Source organism: Orcinus orca, chromosome 15, assembly GCF_937001465.1.
Source record: "Orcinus orca chromosome 15, mOrcOrc1.1, whole genome shotgun sequence".
Classification (NCBI taxonomy): Eukaryota; Metazoa; Chordata; class Mammalia; order Artiodactyla; family Delphinidae; genus Orcinus; species Orcinus orca.
Window position 1 is genome coordinate 484,871 of NC_064573.1, and position 19,821 is coordinate 504,691.

The 19,821-nt window shown below is 59.1% G+C and overlaps 2 protein-coding genes across 5 annotated transcripts in view; one reads left to right on the forward strand and one right to left on the reverse strand.

Moving 5' to 3' along the window:
* The window catches only part of SLC66A2 (solute carrier family 66 member 2), a 49,930-nt gene extending 46,100 nt beyond the window's left edge, over nt 1-3,830 (forward strand). For 3 of the 4 annotated variants that reach the window (XM_033406163.2, XM_049698595.1, XM_033406165.2), the window contains one exon: nt 2,117-3,830. In XM_033406163.2, the coding sequence (XP_033262054.1) occupies nt 2,117-2,324 (208 nt within the window). In that variant the 3' untranslated portion in view covers nt 2,325-3,830. The remainder of the gene's footprint in view (nt 1-2,116) is intronic. The other variant, XM_049698596.1, reaches the window with a different exon arrangement.
* KCNG2 (potassium voltage-gated channel modifier subfamily G member 2) overlaps nt 239-19,821 on the reverse strand; it is a 78,711-nt gene continuing 59,128 nt past the window's right edge. Inside the window, exon 4 of the mRNA XM_049698594.1 lies at nt 239-7,862. Coding sequence (XP_049554551.1) covers nt 7,062-7,862 — 801 coding nt within the window. The 3' untranslated portion in view covers nt 239-7,061. The remainder of the gene's footprint in view (nt 7,863-19,821) is intronic.

Here is a 19,821-nt window from a genome sequence, read left to right on the forward strand (position 1 = left end):
GCCGTAGCCCCTGAAAACCACCCAGAACTTGCAGCTTGAACTCAACTTAACCGCGTCGGTTCCCTGGTAGAACATAAAACACGACGTTCTCCACAGGACTGAAGCAAGACAGTCTCCTTACGGAACGGTAAAAGCGTCTAGGATATAAACCCAAGTTACTCACCACGAAGAATAGGAAAATCTCAGCAACTCTCAAAAGACAACAGACACCAAAGAATCGAGAAACAGTCAACTAAGGTGACACGGATACTGGAATTATCAGATTTTCAAGGCACTAGTGTAACTGCTCTAAAGGGCAACGGCAGACGCTCTTTAAATCAATGCAAAGACGGACCATCTCAGGAGAGAAATAAAAGCTGTAAGAAAAGCCAGCCCGAAATTTTTAAATTGAAAATACAGTAGCTAAATAAAAACTACACTTCAGTAGTTCAGTAGTAGAATGGTGACGACAGAGGACGAATTAATGAACTTGAAGATCAGTGAAAGTCTGAACAACAGAAAAAAAATCGGGGGAAAAAAGAGAACAGACTCAGGGACAGCACCATGAAATCTAACGTTCGTGTCACCTGAGCCCACAGGAGAGGGGAAAGGCTGGTGCAGAAGAGAATGCTGGAGAAATAACGGCTGAAGACCTCCCAAACTTGATGCAAGACCAACGTACAGCTTTAAGATACTCAGCAAGTCCCAAACATGCATTACATCACAAACTGCTAAAAACCAAAGTCAAATAAATGTGGAAAGCCAGAGAAAAAGGACTGATGATATAATAACCTGGAGTTTTAAATGCAGAGTTAGGTATCAGCTAATTAAAAACAAAAGTCTTTGAACGCCATGTGAGTCAACGCGACAAGCCAAGTGAGACGCGCTGGGCTGTTCAGATGGGTGGACCGGCCGCAGGGTCGACGGGAGCCAACCTCTGGGCCTCCCCGTGCCCTGAGTCATTCTCCTGATTAAGGATCAGGGGAGCCTCCAGACGCTGTGGTGCAGGTCAGGGGAGCTGTCCACGTCCTGTCCCGGTTCTGCACGGTCGGGCTGACACTCCTGTGGGCAGAGCAGGGGACATGGACATCCCTGCACTGGGCCATGGGCTCCTCGCCTGGTTTTACTGATAAGAGCTGACCTGGGGTCGGAGGCCGCCCAGCTCTGGGGTGAACCGGGGCCACCTCAGGGGCGCAAAGTGCCCGCCCTGCCTGGGGCACAGACGGCTTCCAGCCTGGTGTCATCCTGTCCCTGAGGGTCCTCACCTCCTCCCTGTGACAGGCGCCCCCCCCCCCAAGCCGTGGTCTGGTTTAGTGAGCCATGCAGTGTGTGCCTGCTGTGGGAGTGGGTCTGATTTAAACACTTTATGCAGGAAAACATGATGGTGCTCATGCCCGTTACCTGGCAAGCCAGGCGTTAGATGCTGTGTGTGGAGAGGTGTGTGCAGACGTGAGCGATAGATGACACGGGGCCGCTCTGTGCCACACGGACCGACCTCAGACTTTCGGAGTGGCACCGATGACCAGGAATGGAATCGCCCTCAGGCTGTCTTTTGAGTGAGGGGCCTGGCCTGGAGGGGATTCCCAGGAGAAGCCTGCATCACCCTGCTTTGCCCGGCAGCCTCTGGTTTCCTGTTCAGCAGCCCTGGGTGCAGGTGTGGGGGGCAGAGGGCCGCCCCTCCCAGGCCAGTTCTCGTGCTGCAGGGTCAGCCTGTGGGACGCGGCATGAGGAGGTGGCGGTCTTCCCTCTCCCGTCTGAGGCCACAGCGTGTCTCCCGAGGGACACACACCTGATGTGCCTGCAGCCAGGAAGGATGGGACGTTTGTGAGGCCGTGTGGGCTCGGCCCCTGTGCCAGCCCCTCCCCTGCTCTGGAGAGCTGAGGCTGCTCCTGCCGAAGGGCCTTCCTGTCCTCGCGGCCATGCACGCGGTGGCTTCATGGCCAGGACAGGAGGCCTGGCATGTCCCCTGGCCCCTGGATTATGACCCCTGACCACTGGGTTATGTCTCCTGACCCTGGGTTATGTCCCCTGACCCCTAGATTTTGGCCCCTGACCCCTGGATTATGTCCCCCGACCCGGGGGTCGTGACCCCTGATCCATGGTCTGTGAGCCCTGACCACCGTTCATGTCTCCACAGCATCAAGATGGTCCTCATGTGGACGAGCGGCGACACCTTCAAGACGGCCTACTTCCTGCTGAACGGCGCGCCCCTGCAGTTCTCAGCGTGCGGGCTGCTGCAGGTGCTGGTGGACCTGGCCATCCTGGGGCAGGCCTACGTGTTCACCCGCCACCCCCTAAAGCCGGCCCCCCACGCAGCGCACCCCGCCAGCGCCAAGGCCCTCTGAGGCAGCCGGGAGGATGAGGATGCGGGACCACGGGCCGTGGGCTCCGGCCAGGCCACCTGTCCTCCCCGAGTGGGGCAGGTGGGTGCTGCGGCCCCGAGACAGGGTCCCAGCCATTGGGTCTTGCTCAGCTTCTGTGGCTCTCGGGGGGTGATGGGGCCTGGGTGCCGACGTTGTGGTCTGTTATCCAGGACTCGTGTGAGCAGGTTTTCCCCCAGGCTGGGCGCCTGCTGCTCTCAAGGTGATGGAAAAGCAGGTCTCCTCTCCTACTTTGGCTCAAAATACTGCTGGCTGGAGCCTGGGTCATGTTCACATACCAGGAGAAGGCCACCCTGGGCCCTGCAGGACCGAGGACCTCAGGAAACCTCCACATCTCAGCCCCTGTGGCCTCGACGTGGCTGATGGGGCCGAGGGGGCCTGCAGCTGGGCTGGGGAGCCCCAAGATGGGAGAGACGGGGGGCAGGAGTGAGAAACGGCACCAGGAGAGCCCAGGTCCCAGCCCACGGAGCCCGCAGCCTCAGACTGGCTGGGGGTGACTCCCGGCAGGGTTGGGCCCGGGACACGTGGGGGTGAGGTACCAAAGCATCACAGGGCTCTGGGTGCGAAACCCTAGGCAGGTACCTTTCCAGGGCCCCCAGTGGCCTCGCTGCTCTGCCGGCCCCTCCTGGGCAGGCTGCCGTGGACCCACCGTCTCCAGCCGGGCTCTGGCCAGTGTGAGCCCCGGGGTGCTGGGAGCGGGGCCTGGGGCATGGCGGGTGCAGCAGCCCCCGGGGCTGCCTGGGAAGGCCGAGGGCCCGGGCCTGGGGCCGGGCAGACCCACTGGCCATCCCCCCGGAGGGCTACCGCACAGGCATCCCTTTCCTCTGGGAACCGTGTGCTTGCAGATATGGCCTTAGGTGTCTGTCTTCCAGGCCTGGAGATGCCTGCGGGTCAGGGCAGGGGACAGCGAGGCAGGTGTTCCCCATGCTGTGCAGGGCATCCCTGCCGCCACCCTCCTCCTGTGCAGCCCTCCGCATCCGCTGTGCCTGGTGGTGGTGGGGTGCTGGTCTGACACTGGTCCCCCTTCGGTTTACACGAGCATCTCAGCCGTGCCCAGCGGCCCTGCTCCAACTCCGGGCCCCGCAGGGCAAGTGTTTAGATGCTTCCACATGGCTCCCGCAGGCGCTTTTCCTTCCCCCAGGCAGAGGGGTGGCTCTGTAGTGTCCACGGTCCTGGGGCTGGTGCCAAAGCTGCAGCGTCTGCCGTGGCCAGTGCACGGCGTGCGGAGCCGTTTCCTCCTCCTGAGTTTTCCTCAAAAACTCCTGAATGTTTGAGGATCCTGCTTAGTTCTCTGGCCTGCAAGATGCTTTGAAAACGTTTACTTTTTAAAAATGAAAGGAGATGTCTGTAGCAGTCATTGCCTCCAAATTAAAGCATTACCAGTTGCAGGGGTGACCTACATGCCACGTGTGGGAGCACTGCTGGTTCTGTCAGGGCGGCTTGAATTCAATAAACTGCTCGTGGATCCAGCGTGGCCTTGTGAGTGGCGTCGGAGTGGGGGGTCCAGGGCAGAGTAAAGGGCCGGTCTCGTCCTCATTCACCTCAGGGGACCCCAGGGAAGGGCTGGGCCAGCGTCTCCTCCTTGGGGGACAGTTGTGGCCCCTGTGAGACCGGGGCTGCTCCCCCAGGCCCCCGGGGACAGTGACCGTCCTGTGCCAGCAGGGCCAGGCGGGGGGAGGTGGTGGCGCCCTGGTCTCCGCCAGTTCACACAGTTCCCTTAACAAGGGGATGCCTCAAAAGGTTGGGGAGTGTCTCCTTTAAAGGCCAGGAGAAGTGTTTCGAGGAAAATGGGTAATTCTGTGTAGCAAGTAGGGTTGGATCCCTTTGTACCGAGCAGTTCTTTTTTCATGGAGAGCATTTCTGCTGAGGGCAAGACCAAAAAAATCAACACAGTCGAAATACATGGAAGTGATATATTTTACGTTTTCTCAGTGAGTCACCCCAGCCTGTAGCGCTGGCCTCGGAGAGTGAGTGAGCTGATCAAAGGTGGTGACATCCGATGCGGCCGCCCCAGGCAGCAGGGAGCCTCGGTGTGGACCCTGGAGCCCATGTACTGAGTCACGCAGGACAGGGGTCCTGCTCTGGGGGTAGATTTTGTTTTCCTTCTGATAATGTGTTAATTGAAAGTAACTTTTAATTAAAAAATGAATGCTGTAGAAGTTCAAATACTAAAAAAACCAAAAAACATGAAGGTGCCTTTTGGGGACTTCACCACTGAGCCGGGAACGGCACTGGACAGGCTCCCGTGTTCCTCTGCGGAGCGAGCCCTGGAGCTGCCCTTCAGACACAGAGGAGAGAGCTGTTTCACAGGCCCAGCTGCTGCCCCGGCCGAGAGAGCTCTGAACCCCGAGCTCTGGGCACAGCCATCCACCAGGGGAAGGGCAGACGTTTAATAGCCCCGCGAGAAGCGGGGCTTCTAGTGAAAAAAATATATGAAGGTCAGTTTTTCCCCCAAACCCTAAATGTCCTGTTTATTTTTATAGCTCTTCCTCTCAACGAGGATAGCATTTTGGAAATGGGAACAAAATGGTGCTGTTGCCCCAGCTCTTGGGGTGCGTGAGAAAGTTCATCTCGTTCAGTTGAGCTTCTGAAAGCTCTGAGCAGATAAAGAGCTGCAAACGGTGCCGGCACCCTGCCCACAGCTCTCGAGCTGCCCTCACCACCCCAGCCCTGGTATCCAGCTGGCCAAGAAGAAAGAGTGTGTGTGTGTGTGTGTGTGTGTGCGTGCGTGTGTGCGCGCGCGCGGGCAGAGGCGGGGGATGCATTTTCCCCAAAGATAAGGAGTACAGGAATTGGGGCTATTTTGGAAGCAAATATGGGGGTTTCCAACTCTCAACATTGACAGTGGAGCATGTTCAGCCCTGGAGCTGCCCTGTTCAGTCTGAGTGGCACACGCGGGTCAGCTGGGGGTGGGGGAGGGCCCGTCAGGGCCAAAGGGAGGATGCACAGCCTGTGCAGAAAGCAGCCCTGAGGGGAAGAGGAGCGCTGGCTGATTCCTGGAATGTCACAGACACATGTCACCCCCTAAACGCTTTGCAGACGTTTTGGGGTCAACCAGACAGCTCTGGCGGGGACCAGGATCCTGCATCTTGGGGCTGTGGAGCCAGAGGGTTCTTCCGGATCACTCTGGTTGTACCGATGGGGAAACTCAGGTGCAGAGGGGTGTGCCTGGCCCACTCAGCCTGCCCACTGGTTTGGTGGCCAGAGCAAACCCAGTGCCCCCGCGTGAGCGAGTCGTGAGTCGGCGGGAACTGACCTTCGCTCTCTGCACAGCACTTGGGGGGTTGAGACAGCTGCATTCGCAAACTCAGTCTCCTGTCCTCCCTCCTGCCATGCTTTCGAGCGTTTTCAGCAGGTGGCCAAGGAGGCAGCGATGGCAACACCATGTCTTGCAGGAGACGCACAGAGCTGTCCCATAGGAGTGTCTCCAGTCTGGGTTTCCTTGGCGTGCATGAGGGAGCAGGCCGGCGGGGACCTGGCCAGTTCCCGGCCCCCAACCCAGATGGGCAACCGAGGCCACAGCCAGCGGAGCCTTCCAGAGCGCAGCCGGAGGGACGGTGGGGGGGGGGGGGTCGGGGTGGCGGTGGGGAGACGGAACAGACAAGCCAGCGGCTGGCGCTCCGCCCGCGTGGTGGGCAGTGGGTGTGCTCCGCCCCTCCCCACACACCCGCGGTTCCCAGCAGGATGGCCGACGGGCACCCCATCCCGTGACCCGAGGTGGCCTCTGGTCTTGCAGGGCGCCTGGGTGCCCTCAGAGCCACTGCAGCGGGGTAGGGGGGGAGGACAGAGGACAGCTGCCTTGGGTTACTCCACCGCTGACCGAACCCTTGGAGGGAAAATCGGCGAGGCCTCCCCGCCCCGCAGGAGGAAGCGGTTCTTCCCGGACGACCAGCCGTGCTGGGTGACGAGCGATGTGACGAGCACAGATTCCTCTGGCCTCCAGAGAAGCAGCTCAGTCACCCCGGGCGGGGCCGGGGGCCGGGGCGCCCGAGGGGAGGGTGGGGCCGGCTGACGTGCAGGCCTTCAGCTTTGCCGGGCATTTTCAGGGGCGAACAGATGAGGAGGGATCCCGGAAGATCCCCAGAGAGCTTGTGCCGGGGAAGGGAGGTCAGAGGTCAGGGCTGGGACCTCCCTCCCCCGAAGGAACTGGCGTGCTGTGAGCATCAGTGTCACACCTCTGTCCCTATCGCTCGGCAGCGATGTGGGCTTCTGCAGGCGTGATGAGGAGACCCCCTCTGACGGGCATGGCCCACTGTGGGTGACACGGCGGGCGCAGGAAGGGACTGTGCCCTCTCCCAGCCCCACTGCGCCCCACCCCCACCAGTGACGCGCAGGGGAAGGTCAAAGTGAGGCCTGGGGACGAGCTACAGGCTTGGAGCTTCCGGGATCGCTGAATTTACTTTTAGCTGGCCATCACGGAGTCAAAAGTCCAGAGGCAGAAGGAAAGCGGAGGACAGGCTGGTGACGCTCCTTGGAGTTCAACTCTTTGAAAGCACAGGATGGCTGTGACCCCCCAATTCAGGCCGGGGTCAGCCCCGGGCCAAGTTCTGGGCTGTGCGGAGCGAGCAACATGCACGGCAAAGGGAGCCGGGCCCCCAAAGTCGTCCCCGTCCCTCCGTGCGCAGCGGGAGGCGAGAATGCGGTTCTGGTCCTGGAGCTCCAGGGGAGCAGCCTCTTCGCCGGTGCCGCGGCCCCGCCGGGTCAGGGCGGCCCCGCGGATGCCCACAGCGCGGCCGCGGAGTCCCCGGTCGGGCCGGCACCGTCGGGGCCCTGCGAGCCGTCGTCCTCCGCGGCGGAGGCGCAGGCAGAGGCGGAGTGCGTGCTGTCCTCGCGCAGGGCGGGCTCGGGGCTGGCGGCGCGCTGCTGCTGCTGCTTGAGCTCCGAGTAGGAGCGCGAGAAGGTGTGGAAGATGGAGGTGACCGGGAAGGCCATGAGCAGGATGCCGCTGAGGATGCTGCTGAGCGCCACCACCTGCCCGGGGAGGCTGCGCGGCACCATGTCGCCGTAGCCCACGGTGGTCATGGAGATGACGGCCCACCAGTAGCTGGCTGGCACGCTGGAGAAGTCGCGGCGCGCGCCCAGCTCGCGCTCGGCCAGGTGCACGAGTGGCGCAAAGAGGGCCATGGCCACGCAGAGGAAGAGCAGAAGCAGCCCGAACTCGCGCGCGCAGCGGCGCACGGTCAGGCCGAGCGAGCGCAGCCCCAGCGAGTGGCGCGCCAGGCGCATGACGTAGAGCACGCGCAGCGCGCGCAGCAGCCGCAGCACCAGCCCCGCGCGCTCCAGCAGCTTGTTGCCGCCTGCGCCCGGCCGCGCCGCCAGGCCCACAAGCAGCGACACGTAGAAGGGCAGGATGGCCAGGATGTCGATGATGTTGAGCGGCGTCCGCAGGAAGGCACACTTGCTCTCAGCCTGCAGCGAGCGCAGCAGGAACTCGAAGGAGAACCAGGCCACGCACACCGTCTCCAGCACAAATAGGTTGCGGCACTTGGGGGAGCACTCGCCCTGGGGGGGGAGAAGGGGACACGTGTTGGGGGCAGGGAGGCCTGTCCCTCCCGGGCTGCCCTTCCTCCTGACGCCCACCCGTGCACATGTGCCACTGTAAGGGCAAGGGTTGTACACCAAAAAAGCCCAATTCCTGTAAAAAGAAAAACAACACAAAAATTTACTGGGAGGTTGGCTTCGCACAGGAGAGCAATCAGAGCTCAGCGGACCAGCTCCCCAGCAAAACCAGAGAAAAGCGTTAAAAAGCAACCACTTAGAGTCTCTGGAAACACTCCTGAGGACAACAGAAATTGACAAATGTATTCAAGAAAATCTGTGGAAATTGGTTTAAAAACGAGAGTCTTTGGTATTTGAACCGAGACTCCCCCAGCGTCCCAGCTCAGCGAGGAGGGGGCTCCAGTCCAGAGGCTGCAGCCACCAACGCGGGGCTCCCTGGTCCCGTGGGCTGAGTCCCCGGGGAGTGCGGCTGGGAAGAGGGACACCTGCTCCCACGCAGCCCCCACTCCTGCAGTGGAACGGAGGCTGTACCTTGAGAACGCCGGGACCCCCAGAGCCCTCGCCCCCGCTTGTGAGGGTGGTTCCACGCCAGGAGAGACGACAGAGAGGACCTCAGCCCGCTGGCTCCCCGTCTCTCTGCAGGGCACTCAGCTCAGAGAATGGGGGTCACCAAGGAAGGAGCTTGCCACTGCCCCACCCCCAGGCCCAGAGCCCTGGCACAGAGATGCTGTGTAGCGGAGACGCAGACTGTAAGTGAGATGCCCCTGATCACTTCCCAGAGGAACCGACTTCATTTGCAACAGAAAGTGGTGAAGTTCAAACCCAAGGGTGCTCTCAAGAGTGGTAGAGGTTGCAGTGAAGGAAAACAAGAGGACGTTTGTGGGCCTAATGAAGACACAGCCTAGGCTGTGGGGTGGCCAGCTTGCAGGAGAGAACTGGGGTGCAGAACTGGAGGAGCCCTCCTGGAGTCAGAACGAGTATCAGCTGACCTCAGAAACTGTTCCATCCTGAGAGCCGCGATGCGGCTGGATTGGCTGCTAGAGGAATTTATGCCCAAGGGCAGCTGAAAACAATAGAGCAGTCAGCCGGCAATTAGAGGACTGTCAAAGTTCCGTCAGGGAAAGAGACCCAAGTGCTACCAAAAGCAGTGTCCTCCCAGGGTGACTGGGCCTCTTAGAGGAGCAGCGCCAAGGGCTGAACATGTGTGCGTGCGTGCATGTGTGTGTGTGGCAGGGGGCAGGGCAGGAATAGACTTCACTAAAATAATCCAACCAATCACTAAACAAGCAAATGACAGTAATATGCCCTGAACTGGGGAACAGGGGAAGGCAATATCCAGTGTTCCTAAATTGTATTGTCTAAAATGTCTAGTTTTCAATAAAAAATCATAGTGCAGGCAAAGAGACAGTGAAGTATGACCCACACATCAGAAATCAGGCAACAAAAACTGCCAATGAGAGTGACCAAACGTCAGATTTAACAAAAAGCTTCAAAACTGCCATTATAAATACATTCACAGAACTAAGGAGAACTTGATTAAAGAAGCAGTGGAGGGGGCTTCCCTGGTGGCGCAGTGGTTGAGAGTCCACCTGCCGATGCAGGGGACACGGGTTCGTGCCCCGGTCCGGGAGGATCCCACGTGCCGCGGAGCGGCTGGGCCTGTGAGCCATGGCTACTGAGCCTGCGCGTCCGGAGCCTGTGCTCCGCAACAGGAGAGGCCACAACAGTGAGAGGCCCGCGTACTGCCAAAAAAAAAAAAAGAAGAAGAAGTAGTGGAAGGTATGATGACAATCCGTTCCATCAGATGGAGAAGATCAATAAAGAAAAATTTAAAAAGAACCAAGTGGAAATTTTGAAGTTGAAAAGTACAATAACAAAAAATTCACTATAGGAGCTCAGCAGTGGATGTAAACTGTCAGAGAAAAGGTTTGGTGAACTTGAAGATCGATGGGTGACGATTACGCAGGCTGAGAACAGAGACGCAAGGATCGTGCTGGAACCAAGGAATCCAGGTACCAGCAGGAAGGGGAGAGGGAGGAGGAGAAGAGTGTTTGAGAAACCGTGGCTGAAAACTTCCAAATCTATTGAAAAACAAGGACCTACACACCCAGGAAGCTCACTGAGCTCCAGCAGGGAAAAGACATCACAGGAAAAATGCTGACCGCCAAAGACAAGGAGGAAACCTTGGAAGCAGCAGAGACAGCGACAGGTCACCTGAGAGCTCACTCTGGTGAGATTACGCCCACATCTCAGCAGAAAGCAGTGGGCAGTGTGTTCAAAGTGCTCAGAAGACACCCGAGAATCCTACATCCAGCAACGCTGTCATTAAAAAATGAGGGTGACATAAAGACTTGCCCAGATAAACAAGACTGAGAGCTGCCTTACAAGAACTCGAAAGGAAGGTCTTCAGGCTGAAAACCAGTGACCCCAGAGTCTTCTTAGATGTGATACCAAAAGCAGGAGCAAACAAGATAAAATAGATGAATTACACTTAATCAAATGTAAAACGTAATCGCTTCAAAGGCCTGAAATGCTCCTCTTCAAAACCCTTCTGTTCAAGCCCTGACTGTTAGTACCTCAGAAGGTGACTTTTTGGAGATGAGGTCTTTAAAGACAGTCCGCAGAATGGGAGAATATATTTACAAATCATATACGATAGGGACTTGTATCTAGAATACAGGAAGAATTCCTACGACTCAACCATAAAAAAGACAAACAACCCAATTAAAAAAATGGGCAAGGGATCTGAACAGACCTTTCTCTGAAGAAGATACACAGTGGCCAAGAAGCACATGAAATGGGGCTCAACACCGTTAATCATCAGGGAAGTGCAGATCAAACCCACTCGAAGGTCCCACTTCACACCCACCAGCACGGCCAGAATGAAAGAGCAGACGACAAGTGCTGGAGAAATCAGGGCCTCGTGCACTGCTGATGGGAACATGCAACCGTCCAGTCACTTTGGACAAGAGCCTGGCTGTTCCTCATACAGTTCCTCACATGACCCTGCAATTCCACTCCTAGGTGTGAGCCCAGAGAAGTCAACATGCACGTGCACGAAGAAACTGCACACGGATGTTCGTGGCCGCATGGATCACAGAAACTGGAAACAACCCAAATGTCCATCCGATGATTAATGGATCAACAAAACTGGGTAGCGCCACACAATGGGACATTATTGGGCCACGGAAAGGGATGAAGCGCTCGTTCCTGTTACAACACAGACGAACCCTGAAGATAGTTCAGAGTGAAAGGATCCAGTGACACAAGACACGTGCTGGGTGGTTCTGTTCTTACGGATCCAGAACGAGGAAATCTATAAAGACAAAGTTGATCCGTGGTTGCTTGGGGCTGGTGGGGGGAGAGATGGGGCCGGGCAGTGAGTACTGAAGGCACTGGGTCTCTTTTGTGAGGTGGAAATGCTCTAAAATCACACGGTGGTGATGGCAGCACAACCTGCGAACATACAAAAACCCGCTGAATCGTACACTCAAACTGGGCAAATTGTACAGTGTGTGGATTATATATCAGCAAAGCTTTTTTTTGTTTTGTTTTTGCAGTACGCGGGCCTCTCACTGCTGCGGCCTCTCCCGTTGCGGAGCACAGGCTCCGGACGCACAGGCTCAGCGGCCATGGCTCACGGGCTCAGCCTCTCCACGGCATGTGGGATCCTCCTGGACCGGGGCACGAACCCGTGTCCCCTGCATCAGCAGGTGGACTCTCAACCACTGTGTCACCAGGGAAGCCCAGCAAAGCTAATTTTTAAAAAAGACTTATTAATTAATCTCACAGAGTGTGGCTGGCTGGGTGTGGACAGTGAGTGAGGACCCCGGTGTCGGGGCTCCGTGTGCAGGGGCGTCCAGAGCGGAAGCCAGAGAGTGTGCAGACCTCCCCAGCTGCCCCCGTCCGGCCACGTCTCACCTTTGACCCCGAGCCCCCAACCAGCCCAAGTCCCCTCCCCAGGTTACCTCTATCACTGCTGAGGAACAGAAGGAAAGGTCAGGAGAACAAACCAGACTCAGCGGACGCCCCCGATGCTCTCTGCTGTCAGTCTCGGCGCGGCTCACACTGGGCGTGAGGGGACCCGGGGCCTTGCACCGCCCCCACCTGGCTCACGTCCCTCTGAGTCCCCGCCCAGCAAGAAGTGGTGAGCTTCCATCGCCAAGCGGACCGGAAGTGAGGACCCGCCTGGCGCTCCCAACGGGGAGCAGGTCATGGTCCAGAAGACATTTGTAGGGCTGGCCTCGGTGCCCTGAGGGCGCAGAGGTGGGCAGGACCCCGCAGGGCTGCTCCCCAAGCCATACACCAACTTGTCAATGGGGAACCTGGGGCACCCCGACTCCCGCTAACCTCTCCGATTTGCACTTTCTGAGCCAGCCGCCCAGTGCCCAGGGCGCTTTATGTGTATCGAGCGGAGCCTGGCGTTCTCATTAATGAGCTGTCTGAGCCCAGCGCCTCGGCCTCTACATCAGTCACCCTCCCGGCCCTGTGCTTACTTCCCCGCGTGGCCCTGGGGAAGGTCACCGCTTTAGGATAAAGCCCTGAATGTCACTGGGCAGGTCCATCCTCAAACAGAGGTGCTGGCGGCTCCAGCTGGATGAAGGGCTCCCACCCCACCTCGGTCTCGGACCCGCGTGGGGCACACGGGTGGAAAAGCCGAGTCCACTCCGGAGCAGCGAGGGTGGGGGTGGGCGCTCCAAGCCCTGAGGGCGAGCCTGGGGCACACCCTTGTCAGGCTCTGAGAGGTTACAGCGCCTCCCCGACGGCGCTGATGCCCCGGGCCTCTGACCACCTGGCACGGGGCGTCCCGCTGGGCCTGGGGCCGTAGGACACAGCAGCTCCAGGATTTAGGCAGGAAGACGCAGCTGGGGCCGTGGGGACTGACAGGGCTGGAAACCTGGGCGGGGGAAGGGGACCCGCTGGTCGGTGAGCGGGAGGGGAAGGTGGAGCCCCAGGTCGTACCTGCCTCACCTGCTCGGGACTCTGATGACCTCAGCCCAAGGGGTGCTTGGGGGTCTCGTGACCCACCACCCCAGGAGCACCCCCGATGACGCCCCCTTGTCCGGGCCGACCTGGGGCTCTGGGTCCCCTGTCATCCCTGGGCCAAGTGCAGCCGCTGGCCCCCCTTCAGGTGGGCTGCGGCCACGTGTGCTGGTGGGGGGAGGGACAAAGGCCCCCCGGCCCGCCCGCCCCGTGCTGGAGGAGCGACACCAGCGCTCCGGCCTGGGGCCAGACCCATCCGGTGGGTCCGGGAAGAGGCGCGTACTGTGAGCGCCTCCCCTCACCCCCTCAAGGACCAGCCAGGAGGTTCACTGGAGGCAGCTATGTCTGGAACTTTGAGTCCAGAAAATGACGCTGATTTATCATAATTTGACACATCTGGCCTATTTGGCCAAAACTGGGTCAGCGGTAATCTATGTTCCACTGGTTCACCCACTTCTGAAGGCCCCACTGCCTGCACTTTCACTGACGCCGGTAATTAGGCCATAGCTGCCCCGCACGGGCTGCTGCGCGCCGGCCGCGGGGCGATGCGGCCCCGGCCCGAGCCGAGAGGACCTTGCACACCCCGCCTGCCCGGCTCGAGGCTGGGGCCCCAGTCGTCCGCTCTTCGTGCCCTCCGCTCCCCCCGGGGGCTGACCATCGGGGCCGGACGGGGTGTCTGCTAACGGCTGCCGCCCCCCAGCTGTCGGGGTGGGAAGGGAGGGCTCGGGTCTCGGGGGCTTGTGGGGGACACGGAGACTCCGGAGCGGTCGTTTCCGGAGGGAGAGAAGGTGGACCCTACACCCTGGGATGGTCGCAGGCAGTGGGGGACCTCCGTGTCTGGTCTCGGTGGGTGGGACCGTCTCACCTCCACACCACCCTTCGCGTCCCCCGGGGGTGTTCCCATGAGAACCGCAGGGCCACCTCTGACCCCAGGAAGACGGCCTGGAACGTGCCAGAGCCACTCAAATGGACCAGCGACCCCCAGAGCCCAGGGAAAGGGCTCCCCCTTCAGAATTACGAGCACCTTTCGGCCCCACAGAGGAAACACAGGAGCAGCAAAGGGAATCCCAGGACCCAGAGCCCCTTTCTCTGGCTGGGCCGCTACCACACTGGAGCCCTGACCCCCTCTCGGCCCCTCCGCCTCCGGCCACCCGTGGGTGCAGCATCTGCTGTAAGGAACCCCTGGGCTCCGCAGGCTGGACCACGTGCGACCATCACAGGCCCGCCACTCACCGGGACCAGGTGCAGGGGGTTCTCAGTGGGGGTGCAAGAGCTGGGCTGGGGGTGGGAGGGAGGGTCCCGCACAGGCAAGGGGATTCCTGAGGAGGGGGGAGAAGGGACAGGGAGGTGCAGGTGGCCCAGAACAGGCCTCGGCGGCTGCGGGGCCCTGGGGTGGCCCGGTCGTCCTCTAGGGCAGGAGGCCAGAAGCACGGCTGTGGGGCTGAGGTGGGAGCTGGATGGGGGTGGGCAGGGCCCCCAGCACTGGAGGCAGGGCCTTCTCCCCAGGCTGCAGCTCCCCCCGCACAGCCTGCACTGGTGCCGCTCACGGGCTCCGCCAGGGCTCCCGTGAGGCACCGCCACCTCCCCCAGGGCCCTGGGTCCTGCCTGGTCCCACGGGAGACTTCCCTTCCCACGGAAAGGCCGCAGGACGCCGCCCCCTCCCCCGGACGGGATCTCGGCACCAGCCTGAGAGTCTGTGCGTGATGCTCCAGCAGGCGTTGCCCTGGGCGCTGGGTCCCTCCCCTCTCCTTCCGGAAGGGTCACTGGGCGTCCTTCAATTACCTGCGGCTCAAGAACCAGAGGCCGCTGCCCCCAAGGAAGCGGCTCCGTCACCGCGGCGTCGAGCCTGCGCTGACCGCGACGTGGACGCAGGGCAGTGGGCTGTGTGGCCACACCGTCCATGTCCCCGCACATCCAGAAATGTCGACGCCGCACATCAGATTCCGTGCCGGACTGCAAACCTTACGTGAACGCTGCTAGCCACCGTCACCGAAAAACCAACCAAACGGAACCGCTAGCGTTCCTCCAGGGCTGCGGCAGCCTCGGGCCGGCAGACAAGAACGTCTTCACGTTTATCAGAAATTGCTGAGCTGTTCCCCTCAGGAGCTCCATAATTCACCCGCTTCCCCACCAGGCCGTGGTCACGGGGGCCCCTGCCCCAGGCCAAGGATCAAGGGGGGCCCAGAACACTGGGCAGAGTATATATCGGCACGAACGGCTCACAGATACATCTGAAAAGCCTTCAAGGGGGCGCACCCTTCGACCTGGAAAGCCCGTTTGGGGAGTGGGTTCTCAGGGACTGTCAGACACGAGCCCACAGGCTGACGTGGAAGGATACGCGCTCCGGTGAGACCGGGGGTGGAGCCGCGGAGCCACCGATACCAACCCCGAGGCCCCCGCGCCGCCTCTTTACAGCCAGGCCGTCCCCACCCCAACCTGGCAACCATGGATCCCTCTGCCTTTTCCAGACGCCTCATAGGCGGACTCACGCCGCGTGTGGACTTCCGAGTCTGCTTTTCCCACGTCGTATCCTGAGACTCGCGCTGCTTTGCTCTCTTGCTGACGGCTTGTTGCGCGGACGCGCCAGTTACCCCTGCATCCGTGGGTGTGCGTGGCGGTGCTTTCCAGTCTGGGGCTGACGCAAGCGGCTGCGGGGCTTCGTTTCTCTTGGATAAATACACCTGGGGGGTGCTGACCCCGTGTAACTGACTCACTCATTCTACAAGCTTTTCGGTGGATTTCCTGGGATGTTTTGTGTTCATAGTTTTGCTGCTTCCTTTCCCATCATATACTTGTCTTTCTTTTTCTTACTTCATTGCACAGGGGAGGACTTACAGAACGATGCTGAATAAATAGGCTTTATTCCCCATGGCAGGGAGAAAGCACTGTCATTTATCTTGCATCATTCCGTATGTCATCAGCTGTAGGTTTTTTTAAATAGGTGTTCTCCACCGGGTTAAAGAAATTCCCGCTATTTCTAGAATTGAACGCTTTTGTTTTAATCGTGAATGGGTGTTGACTTTGTCAAACACTTTCTCCACATCTATTGAGATAACCAGATGGCTCTGCTTATTTTTTTATTTTTTTTGTTGCGGTACGCGGGCCTCTCACCGCTGTGGCCTCTCCCGTTGCGGAGCACAGGCTCCGGACGCGCAGGCTCAGCGGCCATGGCTCACGGGCCCAGCCGCACCGCGGGATGTGGGATCCTCCCGGACCGGGGCACGAACCCGCGTCCCCTGCATCGGCAGGCGGGCTCTCAACCACTGCGCCACCAGGGAAGCCCCAGATGGTTCTTCTTCTTTGCTGTGTTAATACTGTGAATTACATTGATTGATTTTCAAACGTTGAGCCAGGCTTGCTTTCCTGGAAAGTCCCACTTCGTCACGGCGTGCCCCCTTTTGTGCACTGCCGCACTTGGTTTATTAGCGTTTCGCTGGAGTTTTGCATCTATGTTCATGTGAGACACTGGTCTGTGGTTGTTTCCTTTCCTTAGTGTCTTTGTCTGGCTTGGTGCCAGGATAATACTGGAAGTGTTCTACTTTCTGCAAGAGATTGTGCAGAACTGGTATCATTTCTTCCTTAAACTTTTGGTAGAATTCACCAGTGAAACCATCTGGGACTGGAGTTTTCTTTTTGGAAGGTTTTAAACTATGAATTACATTTCTGTAATCAGCATAAGGTTATCTACTCCTTCGTGAATGAGTTTTGGTGACTGAACATGTTTTTAATTATTTTTGTTTTACGAAACAAAAAAGATAGACTTATAAAGGAAGAAACAGTATTCCTACCGCGACCCATCTCCCAGGGGCAGGAGCTCTCAACTGTTCCTTCTGCTACAGTTACTTCCATACTTTTAGGTAACGAACGTGCTTAGCTGGCTTACTGATGTAGTAACTGTACACAGTTCTATGACTCTGTGCAGCTGAGGATTCGGTTCTCTGACACCATCCCCGCCACACCCATGATCCCTTTCCTCTAGAAACAGGGCTGTCACGCTTTGAGGTGAAATCTGGAGCTACTGAGATAAGGTGGAGATGCCTCACTGCCGAGCCAGGCTGTGGGCTACGCTGCATTACATCTTTTTTCCCTCATAAAATGTTTTCTTTTTTCCCTCAAGTTTTATGGTCCCGTTCTGAAGTTGCTTAGCTTGCTGTAAATCATGGTGTATTTTCTCCAGATTGAAAACACACCGGACGGTCCTGTTTCCTTTCCAAGGCCTGCCTCCCCTTGCAGGGGCCTCTGCCCTCCTGCTGTGTCCTGTGGTCTGCAGCGGCTCTCAGCTCCTCTCTGTTTGGGGCTCTCCGTCCACCTTGATACGCGGTGTCTCCTCCTCAGTTTACTCCATTTTTCTGCCGAAGCGCATCCTCTGGTACCCCCCCCGAGAGGAGGTAGGCGGCGGGTACGTCTTTGAGCCTTTGCACGTCTGGAGAGTCCTGACTCTACCTCCATGCTCTGGCCTGATGTAGGCGATGGGCAGAAAGTCCATTTCCACTCGGAAGTTTGACGGTGCTGCCCCATCACGTCCAAGCTTTCAGTGCTGCTGGTGAAGCTGAGCACTGACAGGGAGAAGCGCTTAAACCTCAGTCAATGCATTTCCAACCGAAGGGACCGTGTAGCTGGCAGAGGTCGGAACCCGAACATGGCCAGCTGGGCCTCCCGAGCCTGCCACCCCGAGGCCACCCAGAGTTCCTCCTCGAGGTCCATCTGAGGGCCACCCCCAGGCCCACTCCACCCCGAGGTCTGCCCCAAGCTCCCTCCCCTGAGGTCCGGCGCCGTGGGGACTGTTCACCCGTCACGATTCCCTGTCTCGCGGAAGTTCTCGGCTGTCTTCTCGGGGCTGGTCAACCTAGGACCCGGGCCCTCGGGTCCCAGAGACTCGGGGTCCCCGTGTCCTCCTCTCTGTCTGCTCATCATGATCTCCTCCCAGTGACGGCTGCCCTCCTGGCTCGACCCCTGACTCCTTCCCTCCCCCGACCTCTCCACGTCGTCTCTCAGCGCCCCCTAGACGAGCGCCAACCCTTCCAACCAGGCGCTACGATTACATCTCACCCCTGTTGGCTCTGTGGACGTGGCCCTTCCCCTCGGGCCTCCACAGGGACCAGTGAGGCCCCTTGGGGTCTCCTGTTTCCTTCAAGCTCCACCTTTGCCCGTCTTTGCCATGGGCTTCCTTTCCCAACAGGCCTCTCCTCCTCCGAAGGCCGAGGCACCGTGTGGAAGCTGCCCGCACCACGGGCCCGTCGGCCGCCAGGCTTCGCAGGTGAAAAGCTGGGGCGGCGGCTGCGTCGGGGTCCCGATGCCGGCCGGTGGGACTCCACCCCGTCGAGAGAAAGCGCCTCCAGAGGAGGGTCGTCCAGGTGCCCGCGGCGGGTGCGGGGTGGCTGAGGTCAGCCATGGCAGGCTCTGCCCCACCCTACGCAGCTGCACCCCAAACCCGCTCCCGGGCTCAGGGCTCCTGGGGGCAGGCGGCCGGAAGCAGCCCCGTCGGGACAGTGGGACCACCGGGGACAGGCCAGGCGGGCTCCACACCAGGGCCTTCTGGACACCAAGTGGTTTTGGAACTGTTCTCGGAAGGTGCGGCCTCCACGGCCCGGCCCTCGCTCAACACCGACCCTGCTTTGATTTCCTAGTGAAAATAAACAGCCGGCCGGGTTTCCTCAGTAACAGAGGCTGAGGGGTGGCCAGTGGCTCGGTGGGCCAGCGGGGGGGCAGCAGAGGCCTGGCCTGGCTGCACCTCCAGCCCCTGCTTCGTTCTCATTTCAGAGCATCAAAGATTCAGCGGCATTCGTCCTGCCGAGGCGCCTGCTGACCCTATTAGACTGTGTGCAACCACTCTTCGTAGATAAACCCAGGTGTGAGGGCGAGGAGAGGAACAGGGGCCGGGCCGCGGGGGACGGGACTCGTAACTGCGAGGGCAGCGCTGAGCTCAGCCTGGACGCCTGTCGCCGGCCTGAGGGATCCGACCCCAGGGAGCGTCCCACCGAAGACCCCGAGGCTTGCGGGCTCTCCCTGTGTTTATCTAGGGTGTGATTAGACCCTTAAATGCTCACGTCCCTTCGCTGCCTGTGTGTGCTCTGGACAGATTCTCGTCCCTCCATCCATCCACCGCGGACCTTGTGTCTGGCAAAACAGCGAAGCCAAGCTGTGGCCTGCAGCTGGGGCACCAGCAGGGCCACAAAGCCACCCCGTCACAGACGGGACACCTGGAAGAGTAAAGGGCTCGTCCTTACTCACTGAGCTGGTCGCTCGTTAACAGCTTCGCATGCAGGTCTCCTTTGTGCCGCCCGTAAGTACCTTAAGGAAAATACTTATGAACTCATTTCACCAACTCCAAATTTATAATAGTTTGAGCTGAACTGAGGTTTATTTTTTCCGGTTACCTATGGTAACAGGCTCTTGTAGTACAAATGGATAATTAGGGGAAGGAATATTAAATCCACTTAAGAGAACAAATGGTTAAAAAGATCAAACAGTCATTTACACAGAAATAATGAATGTACTCATTTCGAACTGTCTGCACTGAAGCAGCGCTGTCAGTTCACTTTCCTGGCCACAGCCCACGAACCAGTTTTGTGGGGTCACACGGAAAGAAGTGAAGACACCTTGGTTACGAAGTACTCCACCCTCTGCTTGGCTGGAATGAGCCTGTCTGCCCGTTGGACCCACCCGCATCTTCTGGTCCCTCCTGGGAACGATGTGCCGGCCCAAATGCTGGAGGGGTTCAAGAACCAGACAGAACCGCAGCCACCAGCATCTTCACGCTCGGTGCCCTGAGGAGTGAGGTCGCTCAGTGCTCACAGCTGCGAGCGTGTCTGAGCTACAGGGTGTTCACTCATCCTTTCCACCAGCTCGCTGAGTGTGAGCGCTGGGCACCCTGCTCCCAGGGCCCCGCCATCCTCGCGGGAGCGACCCACGTGAGCCGCAGACACAGACGAACGACATGATCACAGACAGCGCCGCCGCCCATGAATTAGTGAAGAGG